Below are 21,685 nucleotides of genomic sequence, written 5' to 3'. Positions count from 1 at the left end.
AGATCCTCGTTGGAACATGGAATATTAGACCGACTCAAATTGGGAGAATATAACGGATAAAAGCCGCCACCAATCGTTTGAAAATTCAAATGCATCGATGAAGGTGTTCATTACTTCAGTATTTGTTTTTTTTAAGTTTTAGAAATATAAATTCTAATTTCAACCAATTATGACCAATATACTTATTATTGTCACGGGTTCGGTGGCAGCAATCAAACTCCCAATTTTGGTAAAGAAATTACAACAAAAACGTCCAGCCAATGGCAATTCGTTCCAAATACGTATTGTTTTGACTGAACCAAGCCTGCATTTTTTAAAACTTGTCGAAGTTGAAAATTTATTACCAGCCTGTTCCATTTTTCGAGATGCAGATGAATGGTCAAAATGGAGACAAATGGGTGATCCTGTACTTCATATTGAATTAAGAAATTGGGCCGATATTGGCGTGATTGCGCCATTGGATGCAAACACAATGGGAAAAATATCTAACGGTATTTGTGATAATTTGGCTTCTTGTATAATACGCGCTTGGGATATGAATAAACAGCTGTTATTTGCACCGGCTATGAACGTTTATATGTGGAATCATCCGATTACGGAAAAATGCATTAAAGTTTTAAAAGAATTAGGCTATATTCAAATTGGACCGATTTCTAAGAAGCTAGCCTGTGGTGATTATGGAATGGGAGCCATGGCAGAAGTTGATCAAATTATAACAAAAATTATGGAATTTGTAAAATAAAATAAGCTTTAATCAAACATCAATTATTGGCCAATCTTTAAAAATTGAAAAAAAATTTTGTGCTGTATTCCAATCTTTTTGATATTTTTCTGAATACATGTTTTTTACATTTAATTTGACAATTAATTGTTCAATATTTTGCCTTAAATAAAAATCACTCACTATTGATGTACCCAAAGTATTGGGGAATGTTTTTCTTTTTGTTGCTCCTAATCGCCGGCCGTTAGCTAATATTTCAGTTTTTAAATTTTTATCACAGTTCATCCAGGCTACGATGGAGCTTCCACATGGCGTATTGTTTTTAACAAATTCTTGATGTCTGAATTGTTGAGCAAAATGTAAATGATAAGGTTGAGAAAATTGAAATTCACCTATTAAATTATTCGCAACTTTGCTGTATTCTTTTTGATCTGTTGTTAAATAATCTTTGACTAAATCGAATCCATCCAGCGTTTCCAAATTATCAGTTTCGCAATTACCAATCACAATATGATTGAAAATTATCGGTTTTCCAATAATGTCAAAAAGTCGAGATCCTTGTAAACCGAAAATTCGCCATTTAGCAATTTTATGCACACAGGCAGCTTTCGGACAAAATTCTCCACGTCCTGGTTTACGATTGACACGAATCCTTTTGTTTTTTGAATTATTTTGATAATCACCTTTCCAGCGGCTAAACGAACCACAAGGAAATTGGCTAACAAAAAGGCAATAATGACGTCCACTTAATACTGCAATATAGTTTGATTAAAATTTGAAAATACAGTATAATTTGATTGGATATAACACCTTTATCGTAGAATTGATCTAGATTTTTATTAGTATCAAACCAATCGTTGATCATTTCGATGAGATAGCATTTGAAAGCTCTTTTTAATAATGGTTCAGCATGGCAATCAACAATATCTTCATGACGATAGGGAACATTATTTGGAAAACATTTTGTTCCAGTCGTCAAACAAACAACCTTTGGCGATGTTTTTTCTCGATATTCAACCAATCCAGCAATAACCGTATATTCATTTTTTCGGGGATTCGGTTTACCCGATTTGCCTATAGTAAAAATTTTCAAATTAAAATGCTATCTTTCTAAATGGGATCGATTTACCTAATCTATTATATGAATCGTAACAGAGCGAAGCAATGACATTGGGATCAATCCTTAAGTCATTATCTGTTGGGTCATTATCAACCATTATATCAAACTGATATTTAGATATGATCTAATTAGATTGTTTTGATTTCAACAACAATGTCTAATATACACGTCCTATGCGAACAGTGTCAATTTGAAAATTGATAAACTAAATTCTGTAAAAAAAATTCTCAATTTTAGTATAATGGTATAGTTGTTGATGATGATAATTATTCAAATTCTTTCATGCATCGTTTGAATCTATTCCCATACATTCATTATTTAGTTAGAAATGAGTTGACATTTAAGCAGTCAATTATTATAATTCTAAATATAACCATGTTTGCCTTCTTTTTTTTTGTTGATGATGATGCTGATTGTTACATTATAACTATGATTTTTTTTTGTTATCAATTCAGACAATCTTCAGCGAAATTCTTTTCATCTTTATCAAAAATTGATATTGAAAACATATACGAAATTATTATTTTTAAATTGAAAGTGTCCAGAATCGAAACAGGTATAGAAAATGTTAAATTTCTTTTGGGATCGTTAAATTACCATTACATTATTCTTTGCATTCCATGAGTTGAATGTTTTCTTATTAGTTTTGAATGATAAACAAAAATATGTTTACCATTCCCATTTGTAAGCATGTTATTTATATCTGAAAACAATTGGCATTCTTCTCTGATGTATGCATATATCCAAACCGAACCGGCAACAAGCCAATCAAATTAAATTTTTCATCAAGGGTATCCATCCATATGATGAATTTCATCATACAAACTAACACCACCAAGAAATTCGTATGAAAATGTCATAAAGAGTATGTGTTGATGAGTAAAATTTGTTCAACAATAAAGCAATCAAAAAAAAGCAAAAACAAAGTTTGAACTCATAAATCCAAACTACCACCAAACAAAAACGACAAAATCTGTTTATATTTTTATCATAATTATCATTGTTTATCATGTTCATACCACTTGTTGTCGTTCAAATATAAATCTAGCTCTCAACTCACAAAAATTATACGCTTACAACTTTCATATTGATAATTGAAAATGGTATAAATATTAGTATCTTTGGTTACCCATCGTTTTCTTCGACTATCGTAAAGTCAAAACTAAACCATAAGTCTATTGCACTTCAGAAAAAAGTTTAAAAACTGTTTTCTTTTTTGGCCAACTTTATCATTTCTTTCAAAAATCATTGGCCACAATATCAAAACTAAAACAACCGATTACCTTAGAAAAGAAGACAGACCGTCATCATCGTTGTCTGCCACTGAATTCCAATAAAATATTTGAAAAACAAGATAAGTAAAAAAAACAGAAAAAATTTCTTGTTTTGCCGGTCATCATGAATGGAATATATCTCGACAGATTATGATCAAACATCGTCCCACAGCAAGTGGCATAGTTTTTGAATTTTTTTGTTTTTCGTTTGTCGATCTGTAAATGACATTCCACGTTTGCCGATTTGAAATTATTTTTTTCTCATCTTAAATAAAAAAACATTTGTTGCTGGCTTTATGGTTTTTTTTATCAACTTAAGTTCTACATTCATGCTCACCAATTTTGGCAGTGTCAATATTTTGAATGTGAAAGTTTTGTTTTGAAATTAAATTTTCTTGACAACAATATCAAACATCACAAAATTATTGACAACTCATTATTTGTCGATAATAATTATATGGTAATTCATTGTTTTCATCTGAATGTCGAATTGAATAAAATTGCGAAGAAAGATATGATTTAATGATAAAATTTGTTGATGATAATCATTTACACTAAACAACGATAATATTTTTTTTTGAATATTTGCTCATGCTTTTCTAAAAAAGAGTATCATAATCAATTGACTTAGAACCTAATATGTTATTCATAGCACGATGAAAGAAGTGTCACATTTGTAAATTCGTTTATTTATTTATTTTTTAAATTTATTTGTCAACCAGCAGCAAACAATTTTTTCGTCAAATAGATAATTGCATTTGATTATAATTTTCGATAGATAATTTTTATACCACAATGAACGATTCATCAATAACGTTAATTCAAGATCCCCAGTCAACGACATCATCTTCTGTTGTTAATAATTATATTGAAAATAATTCTTCGATATTTCAAAAACCATCATTATTAACCGGCGATAATGAGTTATCTTCTCCGATATTTTCATTGTCTCCAACATTAAAAATGTTTTCTAGTCCTGATAGCAGTAACGATTATTCTATCACAACTAACAGAGATTCATCATTAGATGTTAATTTGTCAACAGAACATAACAAAAAATTTTCTTTTTCATCCAGTACATCTGTTTCAGATTCCGGTACCGAATCTATCGTAGATGAAGATTTTGTCAATGAAAAAATTTCAAATTATTTTGTTCAAGATAATTCAAAAACGACCCGTTTAACACGTAGAAGAATGACCGGCATATGTCATTCAACACCAATGAAAATCAAAGATATTAAAGATAATAATGAAAAAGAGGAATTTAGTTCTTCTGATAGTGATAATGAAAGTGAATCAACAATTTCAAATTGCGAATCACCATCATCATCATCATATCCATCATCTCCTGTCAATGATTTTGATGGTACACCACGATCCAATGACACCATTCTTGATCTTAATACCATTTGTGCTGTTTTAAACAAAAAACTTCGGGAAGATAATGAAAAACATAATAGTCATGATTACATCAGAATTCAAAGTGATATTATAAATGATGACAGCTTAGCCAACGACACATTCGAAAATGTTGACAACAAGTCTGTTATGATACATTGTGATTGTGATAATTCTTACATTTTGTCGGATGATAGCAGTCAAAATGACCGACGAAATTCAACACTGGTACGCTCGACTTCATTGAAAACTGGCAAAACTCCACCAGGAACTCCTGGCAGTAAGAAAATCGTTCGATTTGCTGATGCTATGGGTCTTGATTTGGCATCAGTTCGCCATATTGTCGATGATGTTCCTTATATGCCACCGTTGTCAGCATTCAAATCATTACAACTTGATGATGAAGATCGTGATTGGTTATTACAGAATCGTTCTATTCATCAACCCTCGTTCAACTTGAATTACCATCCAATAGCCAAAACAAATGAAATGCAAGTAACTATGCGAATGCTTTTTGCACAGCCAAGTTCTGATCCTGTCAATTTTATGGAACGTGTTCGTACGAATAAAATTTGTCTTGAAAATTGTTTGCTTAGTGGCCCTACCGGTTCCAATTATGTTTTCAGCATAAATTGCATTGTTCGCGTATTGAACGTCTGTTTTAACAAACAAGTCATTTTACGATACACAACAAATGAATGGCTAACATGGATAGAAGTTCCAGGAACTTATGTACCTAATTCTAATGATGGTTTTAGCGATAAATTCAGTGTCAATTTTGTATTGGCGGTAAATTCAAATGGTCATCAGACAATGATGCCCGGACAACGATTAATGTTTGCTATTCGTTATTTAACCGAAAATCTCGATGAATATTGGGACAATAATGTTGGTATGAACTATTCTTTTATTTATCAGCGATGTTAATGATGAAATTTTACTTCAAAAATGTTCATGTCATAATATGTGCATGTATTCCACACTTATGAGAAGAAATTTTGATCAAATATTAATAATCATATGGATTTCATTTTTAAAAATATCTGTTAAACTATCTGTCTTTCTTCAGTTGATTTTAATCATCTTGATCTGTTTATATTTTATCTGATAAACTATATTTAAATAAACTTTATTATTTTAATTCATTTGCAAAAGTTATTACGATTTCTATAGGGCCGGTTGTATATATCTATTACTGTTTCATTGAAAAATGCCTTGATAAGAAAACAATCCTGTCTGCTTAATATAAAAAATATATACTTTGGATTTTGGTTTTTCGATTTGGATTTCATAATAATTTAATCAATTCATTCAAAATGAATTTTGTCGAAGAGCCAATTTTTTGTCATTAATTTTTTTCCTATTATCATCATCATCATCGATAATATAAGTTTTTAATGTATGATAATCTTGTTTCTACGAATAAAGGAAAACAAATAATATCCATAAACAACTCGAAATTTCTATTTTGATCGATAATAAAATAAATGTTGCAAATATTTGATAAATAAAATGATTTTGATGTCGCGTGTGTCAATCGATGTTCAATTGATTTACTGTTTGCAAAGGAAAACGTGTCAACAAGTGTGAAAATGAAATTTTTTAAAAATGATTTACATAATAATTTCCATTCAATCGAATTATATTTAAATTTTCCGGAAAATGATCATAATACATAGGAAAACAAATAGTATTGGTATAAAAATGGTTATTGGAAATTTTTTTAAAATATAGCTTTGGAGAAAGGAAAAGTGCTTCCAACGTTTTATACGGCATTACGGCCAGCTGTCTGAGATATCAACAAGTTTAACAACTTTTAATGTCCAGCCTGGAGGATAGCCGTTTAAGCAACAGTATTTTGTTGTTATTCTTCATGTTCAACACTTTGTTATTATAAAAATGGAAATACGAAGAAATGAAATCGTATTTACTTTTACAATTTTCATACGTCATCATAAATTTGTTAATCTTCATTAAAAGCGAAAGTGATATCAAATTTTTTTCATGGATTCTTCATCATTTTCAGTGCACCAATCAATTTTTGTTAAGAATGAAGGTCTGATTTCAATTAGCAACGATTGATGACGTAGTATTTGATTACAAATGATGATCAATAATGAAATTTGGTTTTTGATCTTAATGTTTATCAACATTGATAAGCAACAATGTCTACAGCTTCATTGACGATGAATGGAAATTCATTGGTTTTTATATCACAGAATCAAATAAAATCTCGACACTATTCAATTCGAAGGTTAATTATATTTATCGCATTGTTCATTACGATAGTTATCTTTTACATGATGACAAATTATTTGGATAAAAGTCGTTCATCATTTTATCGTGTTGATTATCGGCATTATCCTCTGAAAGAATTGACAAAACGACATATGGAAAAGAAGAAATTATATCCTATATTTGGGAATGTACAACGACCTTTACCATCGTTGATGGTAAAACCGTTAAGAAATGCTTCCCGATCACACACTGTTCAACAGATAACGGAAGAAAATCTGAAAAAATTATTTAAGGTATGTTTTTTGATTGTCCGTTGTTGTTGCAAACAATTCTAATTTTATTCACGATAAGATTGCCCGACATTATATGAACAAAGAACAATTAATGAATTGCACTGACAAAAAATCTTATCACCGTGAAGGATACATGAAACGTCGAACACGATTGAATCGTATATGTAAATATTATGGATTCTTGGATAGAATTTTTAACACATGGCATTTATCAACAAATCGTCGTCGATTTACGTTGTCTCATCGACATCATGGCAATGGCGGCAATAATACATCATCCTTTCAATATAAATATTGTAGCACGCGTACATGTCCTCTGTTGGTGAATGACAATCATCGACTTGTTACGTGTTTTGTGCAGAAAATAGCTTCAACTACAATTAAACAATTGTTTTTATACTTGGAAAATCAGAACTTATCCTCCATCGCTTTGAATGATACGATCGATCGATCACCAATCGAATCTGTAAATAATTTATCCAACTTTCATTTCAAATCAAATGATCAATTGTATCGAATATCACCGACATTTCTGGTGCATTCACGTGAAGCACAGTATTATAAGGCCATATTTGTTCGGCATCCATTCGTAAGAGTTGTATCAGCATTTAAAGATAAAGCTGAACGACAACCGGAAGAAGAACAGTTTTTTTATGAACACTACTGGAATCCTTTATTGGATAAGCTTCATGGAAAAAAACGAGATCCAACACTTCGTGTAACATTCAAAGAATTTATAGAGGAATTTTTACTACCCAATGATCCATATCAATATGATGAACATTGGGCACCTGTATGGACTCGATGTGAACCATGTTTAGTTCATTATGATTTTATTGGAAAACTTGAAACAAGCGAAGAAGATTTTCGTAATTTTAAATCCCGAGCAAATGACAAACTAATTAATGTTACAGTATGGGAAAATCTAAATGAACAATTTAGTTTCTCAATGAAAAACAATGTTTCATCATTAATATTAAAAAAATGTCAACGACAACGATTAAAATATGCTGAAACTATTCATTATTTATCAATGCTATCACCAAAATCATTGATTGAGCTATATAAAATATATTATTTAGATTTCGAATTATTCGGCTATACAATCAATGAATTATTCGAATCGATTACCAATTAAAATCTTGTAAATTATTTTATTCAATTTGAAAAAATCAAATATTCGATCAAATATTTTTAAACAAACAAAAAATCCCATTTTTATCGCTTTTCACCAGAAATGATAAAAACTCAAAAATATAAAAAAATTGAGCCAAGTCGAGTGAACTTTTCCAACGACCCAATGCATGAGAGATGATATGATAAAAGCAAAACAAAAAACATTGTCTTAAAAGGCCAAATCTTCAGCAAAAAAAGTTAGTTCAAATGTTTCGTCCTTTAAATAAGTTAGCAAAAACACATGGCAACCATACTGATACAGTGGTACTTCGGTTAACGATTTCGGTCAGGAGACCGTTAACGATGATTAAAAAACAAGTATTGCATTGTATCTCGGTTAACGACGGTTGTTCAGGAACCGATCACCGTTGTTAACCGACGTACCACTGTATATGGATATTTGGCCGATATTTATCCGAAAACTATTAGGTTGGAAAATTGATAATTTTTCTCTTTGAATAAGTCAAATCAATAGATGGTTGTATAGAATAAACTTTTTTTTACCAATCTAATTGTCGTAAACATTTTTTTTCTTCCATAAAAATGGACAAATATTTACATCAACTATCATTCAGTCAATACATGTTTTTTTTCTTGATTAATCATTCATCTGGCTTAATTATTGATCACCGGATGATCGAAGTGATACAAAGTCTTAATTCATTTCTGAGAATCTAAATTAAGAAATTGAATTAAAATGTTGTCATCATAAATCACAACGAAGGCATATACCAAGATAGCCGATTTTGTTTGTTTGTTGACAACTGTTGGACTTTTTTTTAATGGTAAGTATCACAATTCATGTATGCCATATATTGTAACGTTTGTTTACAGTCATTTTAAATGATTTTTTTTCAAATGACATTTTCAATATAATCAACTAATTCGAATGATTGATATCAAAAACTTATTTCAATGATGGAATTGTTTAAAAACAAACAAGATCAAACAAAATAGACGATCGAAATCCTGTCAATCAAAAATTCATTTTGATCATCAATGACTTTTTATTGTTTGTTTGTGAATTATTTGGTTTTGTAAAGAAGAAAATATATCGCGTGTTCATTGCATGATAAAGATAATCGATTCGAAAAAAAATCATGCCTTTTTATCATACGATTTTTTTGGTCTGTTTTCTTCATTGATTTGATTATGACGACAATGAACAATGCGTTTTTGTTAGGTTAAAATATTGATAAATCATTTACTGTTGTTGACAATTAGCATCGAAATCATAAATAAGATAAATAAACGAAAATCTTGAGCAATATTGAAAACAAATAACTGAACAAGAAAAAAATCATCAGTTTTTTTTTGGTGGTTCGAGGTTAATTTTGGTGATCATCATTCAACAATACCACTATCGTGATCATCACCGTGATCAATTTTTTTTTTGCTGATTGCATAACCTCCGATTATCATCAACATTTACCACATCTTATAATCACACTGTTTACATGCATTTCATCTTGGGATCTGCTGAGATATTTTCGTCGTCGCTGTTTGATGGATGTTTGTTTTAGTTTTTTTTAAAAATATTTTTTGATTCGATTCGTGTTGAGGATTGCTCGATCAACAATCATTGAATATTATATTAATGTTAATTAATTAATGTAACTGTTGTTACTACTATATATACAGACCATAGTTCACTACTATTAAATATATCTTTCTACCACTCTACCAATACTTCTACTGCACTATACTTTATCAATAGGTTATGGGCCTTGACACGTTTAGGCAGTTTGAAGTATTGAATCGTAATAATGTTATTGCAAAGAATCATGGAGTTGATGATGAAGTCGAAGACGTTATGTCTGTATCATCTGAAATGGCAGGTTTGCCTTGTTTGTCTGATTTGCTGGGATCATCATGGACAGCTGATGAATACTGTGAAGTATTTGCTGATGGTGGTGCAAGTGGACATATTTTCAATGATCGGAAGTACTTCGTGGATCTCCATTCTTGCAAGGTGAATGACATTATAACGCGTAGTGGCTTAGTTAAGGCGTCTCGGATTGGCACAGTTGAACTTGAATTACATAATGGCTTTGAGTGGAAAACAGTTAGTTTATCCAACTCGTGGTTTGTCGAAAGCTCACCGATGAATTTGATATCACTTGGTCAGTTGACAAAACGTGGAGATATTCATTTTAAGGGTGATTACGACTGCACTGTTGTTTATCAGAGCGGAAAACCAGTGATCTATGCAGATCGATCAAGTAGCCATGAGAATATGTATTTGGTTCGTGCCAGAATGCCGAAAGCTAAAGTGTGGAAAAGAAAGGTCATTACAATTGGATGAAGAAAGAAAAGCGATGTTATCGAAGTGATTGTGATCAAGGAATTGTGAACAAATTCGAATCAGTCGAAGTACCTGTTCAGAACGGCATAGCAGAGAATACTGTTGAACAAGTTGTTACAGCTATTTCTGGTGAAAGCTTGCCTGACGTTTCTGTTGATATTGTGGTACCGTCAACTTCGTGCGAAGAATCGTTTGTTGGATCATCCAGTGAAATTGTAAACAAGTGTGATGACAGACAAGAAGTGTCTACGCAAATAGGGGAGCTCGAACAAGTTTGTGGTTCACTCTTCCAAGGATGTTTGCCTGGAACAACGACAACTAAGATGCATGTTCCGAATCTAAATCGTAACCTGATTGTGGCAATTGTCTATCGATGGTTCATTGTGTACAACCATAATTCTGATGGATTGCCTGGTGGTCTTTTACCATTGTTACTTGGTCATTTATATCAAGGTCGTATTTTAGTGGTAAATGATTGTATATCGACAAGGGGAGTGTTGAGGATTGCTCGATCAACAATCATTGAATATTATATTAATGTTAATTAATTAATGTAACTGTTGTTACTACTATATATACAGACCATAGTTCACTACTATTAAATATATCTTTCTACCACTCTACCAATACTTCTACTGCACTATACTTTATCAATAATTCGAATGTTGTCGAGCATGTTGACTACATCCTACATCATCATCATCATCATCACTCACATCATTGCTAACCCAGAGAGTGTTTGCCAGGAATTTTAGTGCTACATCAAACGAAAAAAAAATTGTATGCAAAACTGAAAACAAAATTCTTTTTCATGAATGAATCTTCAATTTTTCTAGAGTTTGATGAATTCAATTCAATCAAATTTCAATAAGTTTAAATTTATTAAAAAGTTCAAAAACTGTGATAAATGTATGAACATTGACTTCTGTTCTTTAAATTCGTCATAATTGTCAACAAAATTCCATAGATTGAATGAAATTAAAGTATAAAAAAAATGTCTACACCATTGTTATCGATGAGCCATCATAGTAATTGGTGTCATTCAGCGGTAGCTGCAACAACAGCATCGCTCAATACCGGAAATGTGTCATTCAAAGGCCAGACGTCCAGATTGGATCAACATAATGGAAATTTTGTCATGTCATCTTCGTTTGCTAAATCCACATCCAATATGTTGTTACCCTCGACTGCAATATTCTTCCAAAAAATCGGATGTTCGATGTCATTGCCTATCCTGTACTCGGATAAATTGACCCCTACAAACGACAATTTAAATGATAATTCGTCCACTAATGAGGATGATGATTCCCTATTGACAAGTTCGCTACCTAATCTCAAATTTTTTGATCAAAATTTCCATGAAATTTCACAACGTTTAGATTCAATTGATTCATATAAAGATAAAAATGAATTTGTTGAGTCAGTAAAAAATAAAACAAACACAGTTGATGATGAAATGATGGATCAAGAAGAGCAAAAAAATTCTCGTGTCGATTCGTTAGATATTTATAAACGACGAAGATCATCTACTGAATTAGATTTGTCTATTGTTAAAAAATGTTTCAAAGGTAAAGATAATTCAATTGTTTCAGATGAATCAAATAAAACGACAATCGAAGAAGACCTGGCTCGTTTAAAAATCGAAATGACTAAATCAAGCGAATACGATTCAATGGCCATATCAAAGTCTCCTTCAGATGGTCAAATATCAAATAAACAAGTAAATCGAAAAAATAGTTCCATGATACCAACTTTGCCTGATTTGGAATTATTATCAAAACATCATGAAAATGACGACAATGCTGACCATCATCTTCAACAAACAAATCATACCTGTAAGTTTAATAAATAATCTGCAGATTGATTCAATAGTAGATGGTATATGATGCCTATGGTGTTAGACTCTAAGAATAATAACAATCGATTGCAATTTTGCTGATTCCAAATTTAAAATTTTCATTTTTCATTGGGACATGTTGTATCAGAATTATGAAATCAATCACATTTCTTTGCTGTCATCTCGATCGATGACGACAGTAGCCAATTTTTTTCCCGCTAACTAACTGCATCATGTCAAGGCATTTGATTTTTATTTTATTTTAATGAACCTCATTTAATTGATTTGTTCTATTAATATTATTTATTTATTTTTATTTATTTTTTTTTTTTTTTTGCTAATACAGATGAACAAAGAGCTCAGCAATCGAATAAAACAGAAGATAAAAAAACAGAATCAATTAATTCTGTATCAAAATCGAATCGATCAAAGTCATTGAGCGTTAATTATAAAAAGAAAGAAGTACGGTTTGCTGATACTATTGGCCGTGCATTGGAAAATGTTTGCTTTTTTGATAAAGATTCAAAGTTACCACTTCGTCGCTATTCCTCATACACACCTCCTGCAAACAGCGAATGGAATACTGACAGTTGGCATGAAACTGAAAGTCATATTCAGAATAATTCTCGATTAGCAGCATCAAGACCTTCGAAGAAACTTGAATTTGTTGCTAATAACTTTGTAAATCCATCTCTTAGTCCATTTTTCAATCATCGTTTATCTGAATGTAAAGTGCTATTGCATTCTTTGTCAATGGCTGAAACAACTGTGTATGGAATCGTTTCAGTGATGAATATTCATTATGAAAAACGAGTATCTGTTCGATATTCATTTGATGAATGGCAAACGTACATTGACCGTGAAGCAACGTATATGCTTGGCTCGCATGATGGCCATAGAGACAAATTTTCATTTGTAATCCATGCTAGAAAACAAGATTTCAATATCGAAGATCCATCACCATGCAATCACTATCGTTCAACACCGAAAATGTTATTCGCCATTTGTTTAAAAACTGGAGATGGAAAGGCTTATTGGGACAATAATTACAATCAAAATTATAGATTGGATTTAATTTCTCAATAATTAATTAATTAATTGTTATCAAAGAAAAAATTTTAAATAATAATAGTTTTTAATTACATTTATTTTCACTTCTTTGATTTTTTTTTATAACTATCATCTGTGATCAATTTTGTGTGTGAATTATATCCTTTATTTGATTATTTTTAAAAATACCTATACTATTTTAAGTCTCATGAAAAATAAATAAATTTTAATCATTCAATCAACAACTTTATTTGAAATTTCACATGAAATTTTCAGTTTACAAATTTTTTAAAATTAATATTCAACATTCTCTCTCGATTCTTTTTTATTCAATAAGTTCGGAATTATAATCGATCCAATCACCAAAGTATCGAGTACTTGAAAAATAATAAACCAAACGAAATTTGTCATCTTCAGCACGTGGTAACATAACGCTTACTGATGCGATTCCGATCACTAAAGCTTTGAAATTATCGATACCTTTTTGTACATCGTCGACTGTACATATCAATGGGCCACCATAATCACCCTCAATAAATCCTCTATATTTTTCATCTTTGCTGAAACTATTGTTATGAACAGCACAAACACATAATTGTGCATTAAAATTTGAATCATAATGTCGGCATATATCTGCCTCCGATAATGACAATACAAAATTTTTCAGTTTTCCGCTTTTGTCTGTTTCGCTTTCATCTTTATTAAGACCATAACCATAGAAAGTACATCTATCTAAATAAACATCACTCAAGTCCACTTCGTTAAATTCTTGACAATACGGTCGAAAATGTGAAATATATGGCAGTGGAGCTTGTTTTGTTTTGGATTTTTCAAAATCTATTGGATTATTCAAATGTAACATTGCCAAATTATATTCAGAAGGACTAGAAGTTTTATATTTTTCATGAAGCTATAAATTAATTTTAACAAAAAAAGAAATTAAGACAAATTTATATTTCAATATTAGATTTATCATAATTGTTGACAGCACACTAACCTTATAACTGCGAATACTGCTATAATGTATCGGTGAATTGTTATCTTTGACATACATAGTCCATTTTACTACAGGATCTATGTTGAATATCACAATAAATTGTTCTATATCAATATGATTTTTTAATCTAAATAGTGAAAAAAATAATCATTAAAATAATAATAATTTTACCATTATTTATCGTTTATACTTACATACAATCGGCTGATGTTAGGACATAATTCTGATTTATGATAATACCGGTACAATATATCTTTATGTTTGATTCTGGAAATTGTTGATAATTACAACATGGTCCAACATGAACAATAGCAGCAATATATTTCGCTTCATAAACCGGTTTGTTAATTATTTTTCCTCCAAAAATATTTCGTTTTCGGCTGATTTTTATCAAATCTGATGACCGATGACGTTTATTTTTGGCAGTTTGAATAGAATCGATTATGACAAGCGCAAAAATCAAAGCGAAATATAAATTTTTGAATATATTCATGATTACTATCGAGCTAAAAAAAAATAAAATTTTCAGCAAATTGTTTTCCGTTTCTTAACCAAAAAAATAGCACTAAATATATTACAGCACAAAAAAAATTCGTAATTTCATTATAAACAAAATGAAAAAAATTGATTAATATCGAAATGTAATTTAGTGGTCCTGAAAAGGACCGTTTAATAAGAAAATCAAGTGAAATTGAAATTCAATGAATAAACTTTCATCGCTATGTCGTTTTTGATTTTAATTGACCAAAATTTTTAAAGACATATTTTTTTTTATTTTTTGTAAAAATTTGTCAATACAAGAAAAGAAATCGAAAAAAAACCTGCAGCAAAACCATCAAAATCACCGAAAAAAGTTGCATCACAAAAAACCATCAATGCCAAAAAAGACTAAAAAATAAACAAATTTCTCATTTATTTGCAAATATTCTATTCATAAAACGGCTCTTTTCAGAGCCACAATTGATTACTCGAGAATCGTAGCAATTCAGAATTGTTTTTTCTTGAAAATCGAATTTAATAAACCTACATCTTGTATACGCGGAATCGTTGCTACAAGATAACCATCGAATACCAGACATTGAATCCAATGAATAAAATAATCAATAATGATAAATACAGCCAGATATTGTACCAATGCCCATTTGATAAGATACCAGAATCCGGTATTGTATCGAAATAATTGATCTTGATAATAGATGGTCATTTCTAATCGAAATGGGTGTTTTGTTTTAGCATTTAATATCGATTGATATGATTGCCAATGTTTATAATCGACTTTTATACGAGTAAAATCTATGATTACAAATACTAATTAATTAAATTTTTCAATGTGAAAACCGAATGCTTACATTTTCGACGCGAATATTGTAATAAAATGTTTTCAAGATGAATTTTTTCATCCAAAGGAATAATACTTTGATTAAATCCAAATTCATAGCCTCGATGATGGAATGGTTTTCGTTGTACCAACTCTAGATGGCCTTCAATGCGTACATATTGTCCCGGATTATGATCATTTACAATTAAATCAGCCAATGATTCCATTTCTAAATGAATACGTTCAGATAAACGATATTGGAAAAAAGTTAATAAACGAAATCCACGAACATAATTCTGATTCAAATCCACCGGTATATCAAGTATTAGTTTTAATTCATCATATCGATGATCATTATCATAATCATATTCATATTGTGCAATATTGATTGGAATCAGATATTTATCATTATCAAGAATTCTATTAATCGTATCGATTGTACTAAATCCAATAGTTTGTTCATCTTGATCAGCAATAGTTTGTACATTGAGTAAAAGTATGAAATTTTTTTTGAAATCTATATCTGGCATCTCACGATATGATGATTCTTTAATCCAGAATGAATCAGTTCTCCAAACGATTATCAATGGTAATAGGAAACGAATCAATGTTATGATGATAAAAAATATAGTTGCTTCGGATAATAAACGACTATTATAATAAATATAAAGAGGTTTGGCAAATAAATTCATTTTTTTTGTACTTTGTTTTTGAAATAAATTACAAATAAAATTTTGTTTGAAGTGAAAACTTTTGTAAACATTAGAAAAAAAACAAGTCCATTATTCTGGTCACCATGGGAACCGTTTATGATTGCCAAAATTCCAACAGCAGAAGTCGCTATATCTAACTAATTGTTTGATTATAAATGTATTCTGGTTGATAGAAATCTAGGACATCATTTGGATTATTTTTCGTGCAACTCTCAGCACAAGTAAACACAAGCAATGTTCCCCAATCCATATGATCATTTTTGGATAATTGAATTTTATTCAACAGGTTGGGCATAATTTGAAACTCGAATCGTCGTTTTGAGCCACAATTTTCACATTTTGGTACATCCGTAATGCGGTTACTATTCGAAATCCATAGAATATGATCGATTAATTCGGTTTTTTGTTGTTGCCAATCAGAATTATATCGAATAACTTCATCACGACGTATAGCTTGTCGAAAACGATCGAAAGTTTGTTGTTCCTGTTCATTGCATTCATTTACAGGCAAATATTGTTCAATATTCTCATTTTGACAAGATGGTTGATTTTGGAGAAGATATTCTTGATATTTTTTCATTTCCATCTCCTCTCTAATATCGTCTTGTTCATCTGGCTGCTTTTCCGTTTCACAGGTTTCCTCAATAATTATTTCGTATTCTATAAATATACTGAATAGAAATACATATTTTCAAAAATAACATCAATAAACAAACCTGGAAAAACAATATCTTCATATCTTACATCTGAATCATTCGTTTCTTGATCGTTTTGTTGACATTTATTTTTATGGCCACCTTTTTTCCAATGTGCAATCTGATGCTCTCGTGAACAATAAGAAACTTTTAGGCACTGTGAACAACGTTTGATCGCATGTATTCCACAAATCGGACATAATGATTGACAAAATTTAACTGGATTAGGATCATAATCTACACGATCTTGGTCATAATCGGGCGGATCACTTGAATAGAATTGATTTATCCGTGGTAGCTGACATCGAAAGACAAGAAATTGATTTGCACATTGTTCTTGACGACCACAACCGAATACAAATAAATGTCGATGAAATGCCTCTTCATTCGATTCAATTGGGGCATACAATTGTAAAATGAAACGCATTGTTCTTTGACATTTTTGACAATGTAATTGATCATAACCAAGAATAGGATTCAATACTAAAAATGATGGATTGCCACCGATTTTTGATGGAAAATATTTCGATTTTGAAAGCCATTTATCGGTGAATGGTTCAGCAAAACCAAGATCAATACTTTTCAATTGTGACATTGATCTTAAAATCGCGAATTAATATTTTTGAAAAAAAATTTGAAGAATTCTTAAACATGTGCTCAATTCTCGAAGAATTCTATAGTGTCGTCATCTATTGACAAAGCGTGAAAATTATTTCTATCACAGATTTTCATAATTTTGTTTCAAAATATATTTGCGTTGAAAACTTTGGAATTAAAAAAAATTATGGATTGCCAAAAAATTTATGTGCAAATATTTTTTTTCTTGTTCAAGTATGGGACAACAAAGAAAAATTCAGGGTTCTATTATAATGTTCTATTTCCTTTAGCTTTCTATCGTTGTTCTCAATCAATGTGTAAATATTTACATTCACTTTGCGGATGATGATGATGATGATTTTTTTTCTTCATTCCCTATCTATAGATCGGTGAATTCCATTGTTGCTAAATTATGGTCAACATGTCCTACTTATTTTTTACTTTTCATTAAATAATTTCAATTCAATTTATATCTTCAACAAACAGGAATTATTTTCCATTTTCATTCTTTCAATGTCATAACAATTTTTTAAACGTTGATAATAGCACACACAATACAAATTTATACAAATTCGTATGATAAAAAAGACGAAGAAGAAAAATTTACATATCGATAATGTGGAAAAAATTGTCCCAATAAACCGTTTTATCTTTTTTTTCACACTCAAAAAGAAAAATCAAATTTCAATTTTTAAAATTCTTGCTCATCATTCATTCTAAACAAAAATATGCTTCCATACAGCGAACACGAATATGTAATCAGTCAACAGTAAACCGAGAAAAAAGAAAAATTTTCTAGAATCCAATAAGCGGATTCCACACATACGCACACATACACACATATACCATTATGAGATATTTATTCAGTAGACCGAAAAAAAATTGAAAATTCGAAACCAAATCCCGGACACATTTTGTTTACAATAATTTCACGATGTCCGATTCACACACAAACACATTGAAAATTTCAAACGATTGGCATTTCGATTTTCAATTCTCAATGTTTATGGAAATAAATTTCATCGCTTTTTTCTGGCAACATTTTTTTTCTGCGATTCCCATGAATGACATCACACACACATTGCCATTTTTCAAATATGTCAATGTGTGTGTGATACAAATAATTATCTAAATCAAACAGAATGAGAATCAAAAAAAAATCGTCATCATTCAACTGATGGAAGCAAAAATTCTGTCCAGGCTTTTTCATTTCAATTTTCACGGTAACTGTCTATTTTTTTTTATTTGGATTCAATATATTCGGGTAGAGGAAACAAACAGATTCTGTTTACCAAACAAATAGTTTCGGCCGAATTTTTAATCGATATCTGTATATGATTATGATGATGGTATCCAAAAATATATGATATGTATCTTTTTTTCGTTGGTATAAAAAATCGATTGGTATAAATTTTTATTTTTGTCAATTTTACTTTTCCAAATGTTGAAATATAATTATTGTCAAGAATAAGTCTTTTTTGTTCGTTTGTGTTTGAGGGTTGTCTATATATCTGAACAGTATTGATGACGATGATGATCCATTTCTTTCAATTATTAAAATTCCATTCCAGCTATTTAGACATTTAATTGATTGGAAACTAACCTATCCACTTAAGTTGATCATTATGTGTGTGGTATATATTATTATATAATTGCATTTATTTAAAAATTTTCCCAAAAAACATTACATCATCTTTATTCAATGATTACTGATGATTTTAGTGATAAAGTTTTTTAATTTGAAAAAAAATTCACATTCACATCTACAAACACACTCATTATTTTGATTTGAAAAGAATTGACGACCTAGTTATTTTTAGAATGAAAGAAAAATTAAATAAAATTTGGAGAATGCCCTCAAGGATATACAAAAAAAATTGTTAGTAGTTTATATGTTTAACTATCACATTTTGGGTGGCTGGCTGGTTACATTTTTTTTAAATTATTGAATTTTTTCATCATCATCATCATCATCATCATCTCAACTTCTTATTATCATTTTACAATCGATTCATTATTATCATTGTTGAAAAAAATTTTCCCTTCTATTCATCTTTTTTTTCGCATGTTTGTTATATTTGTTTGGTGTCGTTGTCACATACATTTTTTCTTAGTTTTGTTAACATGTAAAGTAAAAATTGATGGAATTTTGAAATATTAAAAGAAGTAAATTCTTTTCTTTTCTTTTGTCTCAGTGATTATTGTTTAGCAAATTTCAATCAACAAAAAAGAGAGAGAGAATCAATTAAGTAACAAAGTTTCATTTGTCTCAATTGACATTGAATAATATTCTATATGACGAAATAAACTTACAACAATAACAACTGACAACAACAAAAACATTTCTTTAGAATTCTAACCTCATTTCAAAATTGTTTTTTTTCAATTTGATTCGATCTTTACTCTCTCTTTATTTTCCATTATGAAAATTATGTGATTAAACATCATAAGAATAACAAGAGATTATAATCAAATCTTTAAATGGTAAACAAAAACAAAAAACAACAACAACAATCACAATTCGTATTTCTTTTATTCTGATAATGTGTGTGTGTGCGTCTATTGAAAGAATTCTCATGTTTCAACAAAAGCAAAAAAAAACAAAATTTGTTTTCTATAGCTATAGCCAAAGACATTCTTTTTTACTCAATGTTTTTTTTTCGTTTTCTTCTTCTTTCTTTTATATGAAATTACGTAAAGACATGCAGCGAAATACTAATAAGTTTTTGTTAAAAAAAAACTAAAGTTGTCCGGATTCTTATTTTTTCATAATAATAATAACGTTGATTATGATGATGATGGGTTTCCATTTTCTTCTTCGAATTCACAGTTTTTCTTTCTTTTTTTTTGCTACATTCATATATTCAATATAATTATTTTTCCTAATTCTTCATCATCACCAACCATCTACATTTTCATTTTCATTTTTTTTTTTTTTTAGTTCTTAATGAATCAATGAGAAATTCTAAGTGTGTGTGTATAAAAATGGAAGAAACAAAAATCTTCTGTGGTTTTTTTCCCATCGATTACCATCATCATAATCATTATTCTTTGATGGTGATGATGATGATGATGATGATAACTAATTATAATTATAATAATTGAAAAATAATGTTTCACTTATTCTCGGTTAAAAAATGAACATAACCATCATCATAAAACTATTCAGTATTAGACCATGTTTTATTTTTTTTCCTTTCATTCTTTTCTTACATTGAAATATTACTCTCATTCACATGAAAATTCATTGCTTTTGTTTTTGGTTCATCGGATTTTTTTTTCACTCGCCCATATTTTCTCATTTATTTATCAATATATATGAAAAGGAAAAAAAATTCAATGGAATTCTAATTTTTTTGTTTCTTTTACTTTTACAATTCAATCTTTAGAATTTTTTTACTCATCATCACCATCAGTATGGTGATCTTGTTATGAATAATAATTAATGGCCGCAACAAAAAAAGAAAGAAAGAAAAGAATTCATTTCTTAGTTTATATCCTTAGTTAATCGAGAACAGGAAAAACAAAAACAAAAAACATAAAAATTATTAATTGAGCTGTTATTCCAACTTCCCCTTAATCATCATATTAGTATAATGTGTGTAAGAAAAACAACAACATCACTATTTCTACCAAATAATGTTTTTACAACTATCAATTTTTTTTCATTAAATTCGAATGAATATTTTTTTTAGTATTTCGTATTTCATGTTGGTCTATTTTTATTCAATCATTAAATTATAGATTGACATTCAAATAGAATGTAAATTTTCATTCAAACTAATATTATTATAGTTTGCAAAAGCAAAAAAAATTCCATTTGTCAATGTTTATTTTTTATTTATTTATTTTTTTTTTTGTGCAAAATTCTATTCTTTCATCACTCATGACCGATGTCCATATGGAATTAATGAAATTTTCGATCCATAGAATTTATCGATTTATTTACCTTG

At 29.6% G+C, this 21,685-nt stretch overlaps 8 protein-coding genes across 10 annotated transcripts; 4 read left to right on the top strand and 4 right to left on the bottom strand.

Moving 5' to 3' along the window:
- The first annotated feature begins 169 nt into the window (after positions 1-169).
- Ppcdc (phosphopantothenoylcysteine decarboxylase) lies at positions 170-920 on the top strand. The gene has a single exon (XM_027343365.2). It carries the CDS (start codon positions 170-172, stop codon positions 740-742), a length of 573 nt encoding a protein of 190 aa, XP_027199166.2. The 3' UTR covers positions 743-920.
- Positions 731-2,034, bottom strand: Adat1 (Adenosine deaminase, tRNA-specific 1). 2 transcript variants are annotated; one of them, XM_075822496.1, is made up of 4 exons: positions 1,851-2,034; positions 1,532-1,795; positions 905-1,473; positions 731-831 (listed from the first exon to the last, which is right to left on the bottom strand). In XM_075822496.1, exons 1-4 carry the CDS (start codon positions 1,936-1,938, stop codon positions 766-768), a joined length of 987 nt encoding a protein of 328 aa, XP_075678611.1. In that variant the 5' UTR covers positions 1,939-2,034; the 3' UTR covers positions 731-765. The 2 variants fall into 2 exon arrangements, with proteins under 2 accessions (XP_075678611.1, XP_027199163.2); XM_027343362.2 differs by having other exon boundaries at positions 731-1,473.
- An 872-nt stretch (positions 2,035-2,906) lies between these two features.
- Positions 2,907-5,658, top strand: LOC113793472 (glycogen-binding subunit 76A-like). 2 transcript variants are annotated; one of them, XM_075822443.1, is made up of 2 exons: positions 2,907-3,575; positions 4,192-5,658. In XM_075822443.1, exon 2 carries the CDS (start codon positions 4,310-4,312, stop codon positions 5,438-5,440), a length of 1,131 nt encoding a protein of 376 aa, XP_075678558.1. In that variant the 5' UTR covers positions 2,907-3,575; positions 4,192-4,309; the 3' UTR covers positions 5,441-5,658. The 2 variants fall into 2 exon arrangements, with proteins under 2 accessions (XP_075678558.1, XP_075678551.1); XM_075822436.1 differs by lacking the exon at positions 2,907-3,575 and having other exon boundaries at positions 3,654-5,658.
- A 497-nt stretch (positions 5,659-6,155) lies between these two features.
- On the top strand, positions 6,156-11,148 carry LOC113793473 (carbohydrate sulfotransferase 12-like). Its single transcript, XM_075822461.1, has 3 exons — positions 6,156-7,044; positions 7,103-9,005; positions 9,055-11,148. Exons 1-2 carry the CDS (start codon positions 6,679-6,681, stop codon positions 8,180-8,182), a joined length of 1,446 nt encoding a protein of 481 aa, XP_075678576.1. The 5' UTR covers positions 6,156-6,678; the 3' UTR covers positions 8,183-9,005; positions 9,055-11,148.
- LOC113793470 (uncharacterized) lies at positions 11,136-13,510 on the top strand. Its single transcript, XM_027343514.2, has 2 exons — positions 11,136-12,360; positions 12,709-13,510. The coding sequence occupies exons 1-2, from the start codon at positions 11,520-11,522 to the stop codon at positions 13,446-13,448; spliced, it is 1,581 nt and encodes a 526-aa protein (XP_027199315.2). The 5' UTR covers positions 11,136-11,519; the 3' UTR covers positions 13,449-13,510.
- A 111-nt stretch (positions 13,511-13,621) lies between these two features.
- Positions 13,622-14,971, bottom strand: LOC113793475 (ovochymase-2-like). Its single transcript, XM_027343520.2, has 3 exons — positions 14,604-14,971; positions 14,410-14,536; positions 13,622-14,322 (listed from the first exon to the last, which is right to left on the bottom strand). Exons 1-3 carry the CDS (start codon positions 14,900-14,902, stop codon positions 13,738-13,740), a joined length of 1,011 nt encoding a protein of 336 aa, XP_027199321.2. The 5' UTR covers positions 14,903-14,971; the 3' UTR covers positions 13,622-13,737.
- Positions 14,972-15,298: 327 nt separating this feature from the next.
- On the bottom strand, positions 15,299-16,424 carry LOC113793476 (transmembrane protein 231-like). The gene is made up of 2 exons (XM_027343521.2): positions 15,759-16,424; positions 15,299-15,702 (listed from the first exon to the last, which is right to left on the bottom strand). The coding sequence occupies exons 1-2, from the start codon at positions 16,417-16,419 to the stop codon at positions 15,395-15,397; spliced, it is 969 nt and encodes a 322-aa protein (XP_027199322.2). The 5' UTR covers positions 16,420-16,424; the 3' UTR covers positions 15,299-15,394.
- Positions 16,402-17,827, bottom strand: LOC113793474 (programmed cell death protein 2-like). Its single transcript, XM_027343519.2, has 2 exons — positions 17,157-17,827; positions 16,402-17,100 (listed from the first exon to the last, which is right to left on the bottom strand). The coding sequence occupies exons 1-2, from the start codon at positions 17,728-17,730 to the stop codon at positions 16,574-16,576; spliced, it is 1,101 nt and encodes a 366-aa protein (XP_027199320.2). The 5' UTR covers positions 17,731-17,827; the 3' UTR covers positions 16,402-16,573.
- Positions 17,828-21,685: the final 3,858 nt, after the last annotated feature.

The sequence above is a fragment of the Dermatophagoides pteronyssinus genome, unplaced genomic scaffold (assembly GCF_027571235.1).
Source record: "Dermatophagoides pteronyssinus isolate colony J.1.1.1.1 unplaced genomic scaffold, Derpt_VIB-CSIC_2022.12 sq0001, whole genome shotgun sequence".
NCBI classification, from domain to species: domain Eukaryota; kingdom Metazoa; phylum Arthropoda; class Arachnida; order Sarcoptiformes; family Pyroglyphidae; genus Dermatophagoides; species Dermatophagoides pteronyssinus.
This window is presented reverse-complemented; position numbering and strand designations above follow the sequence as displayed.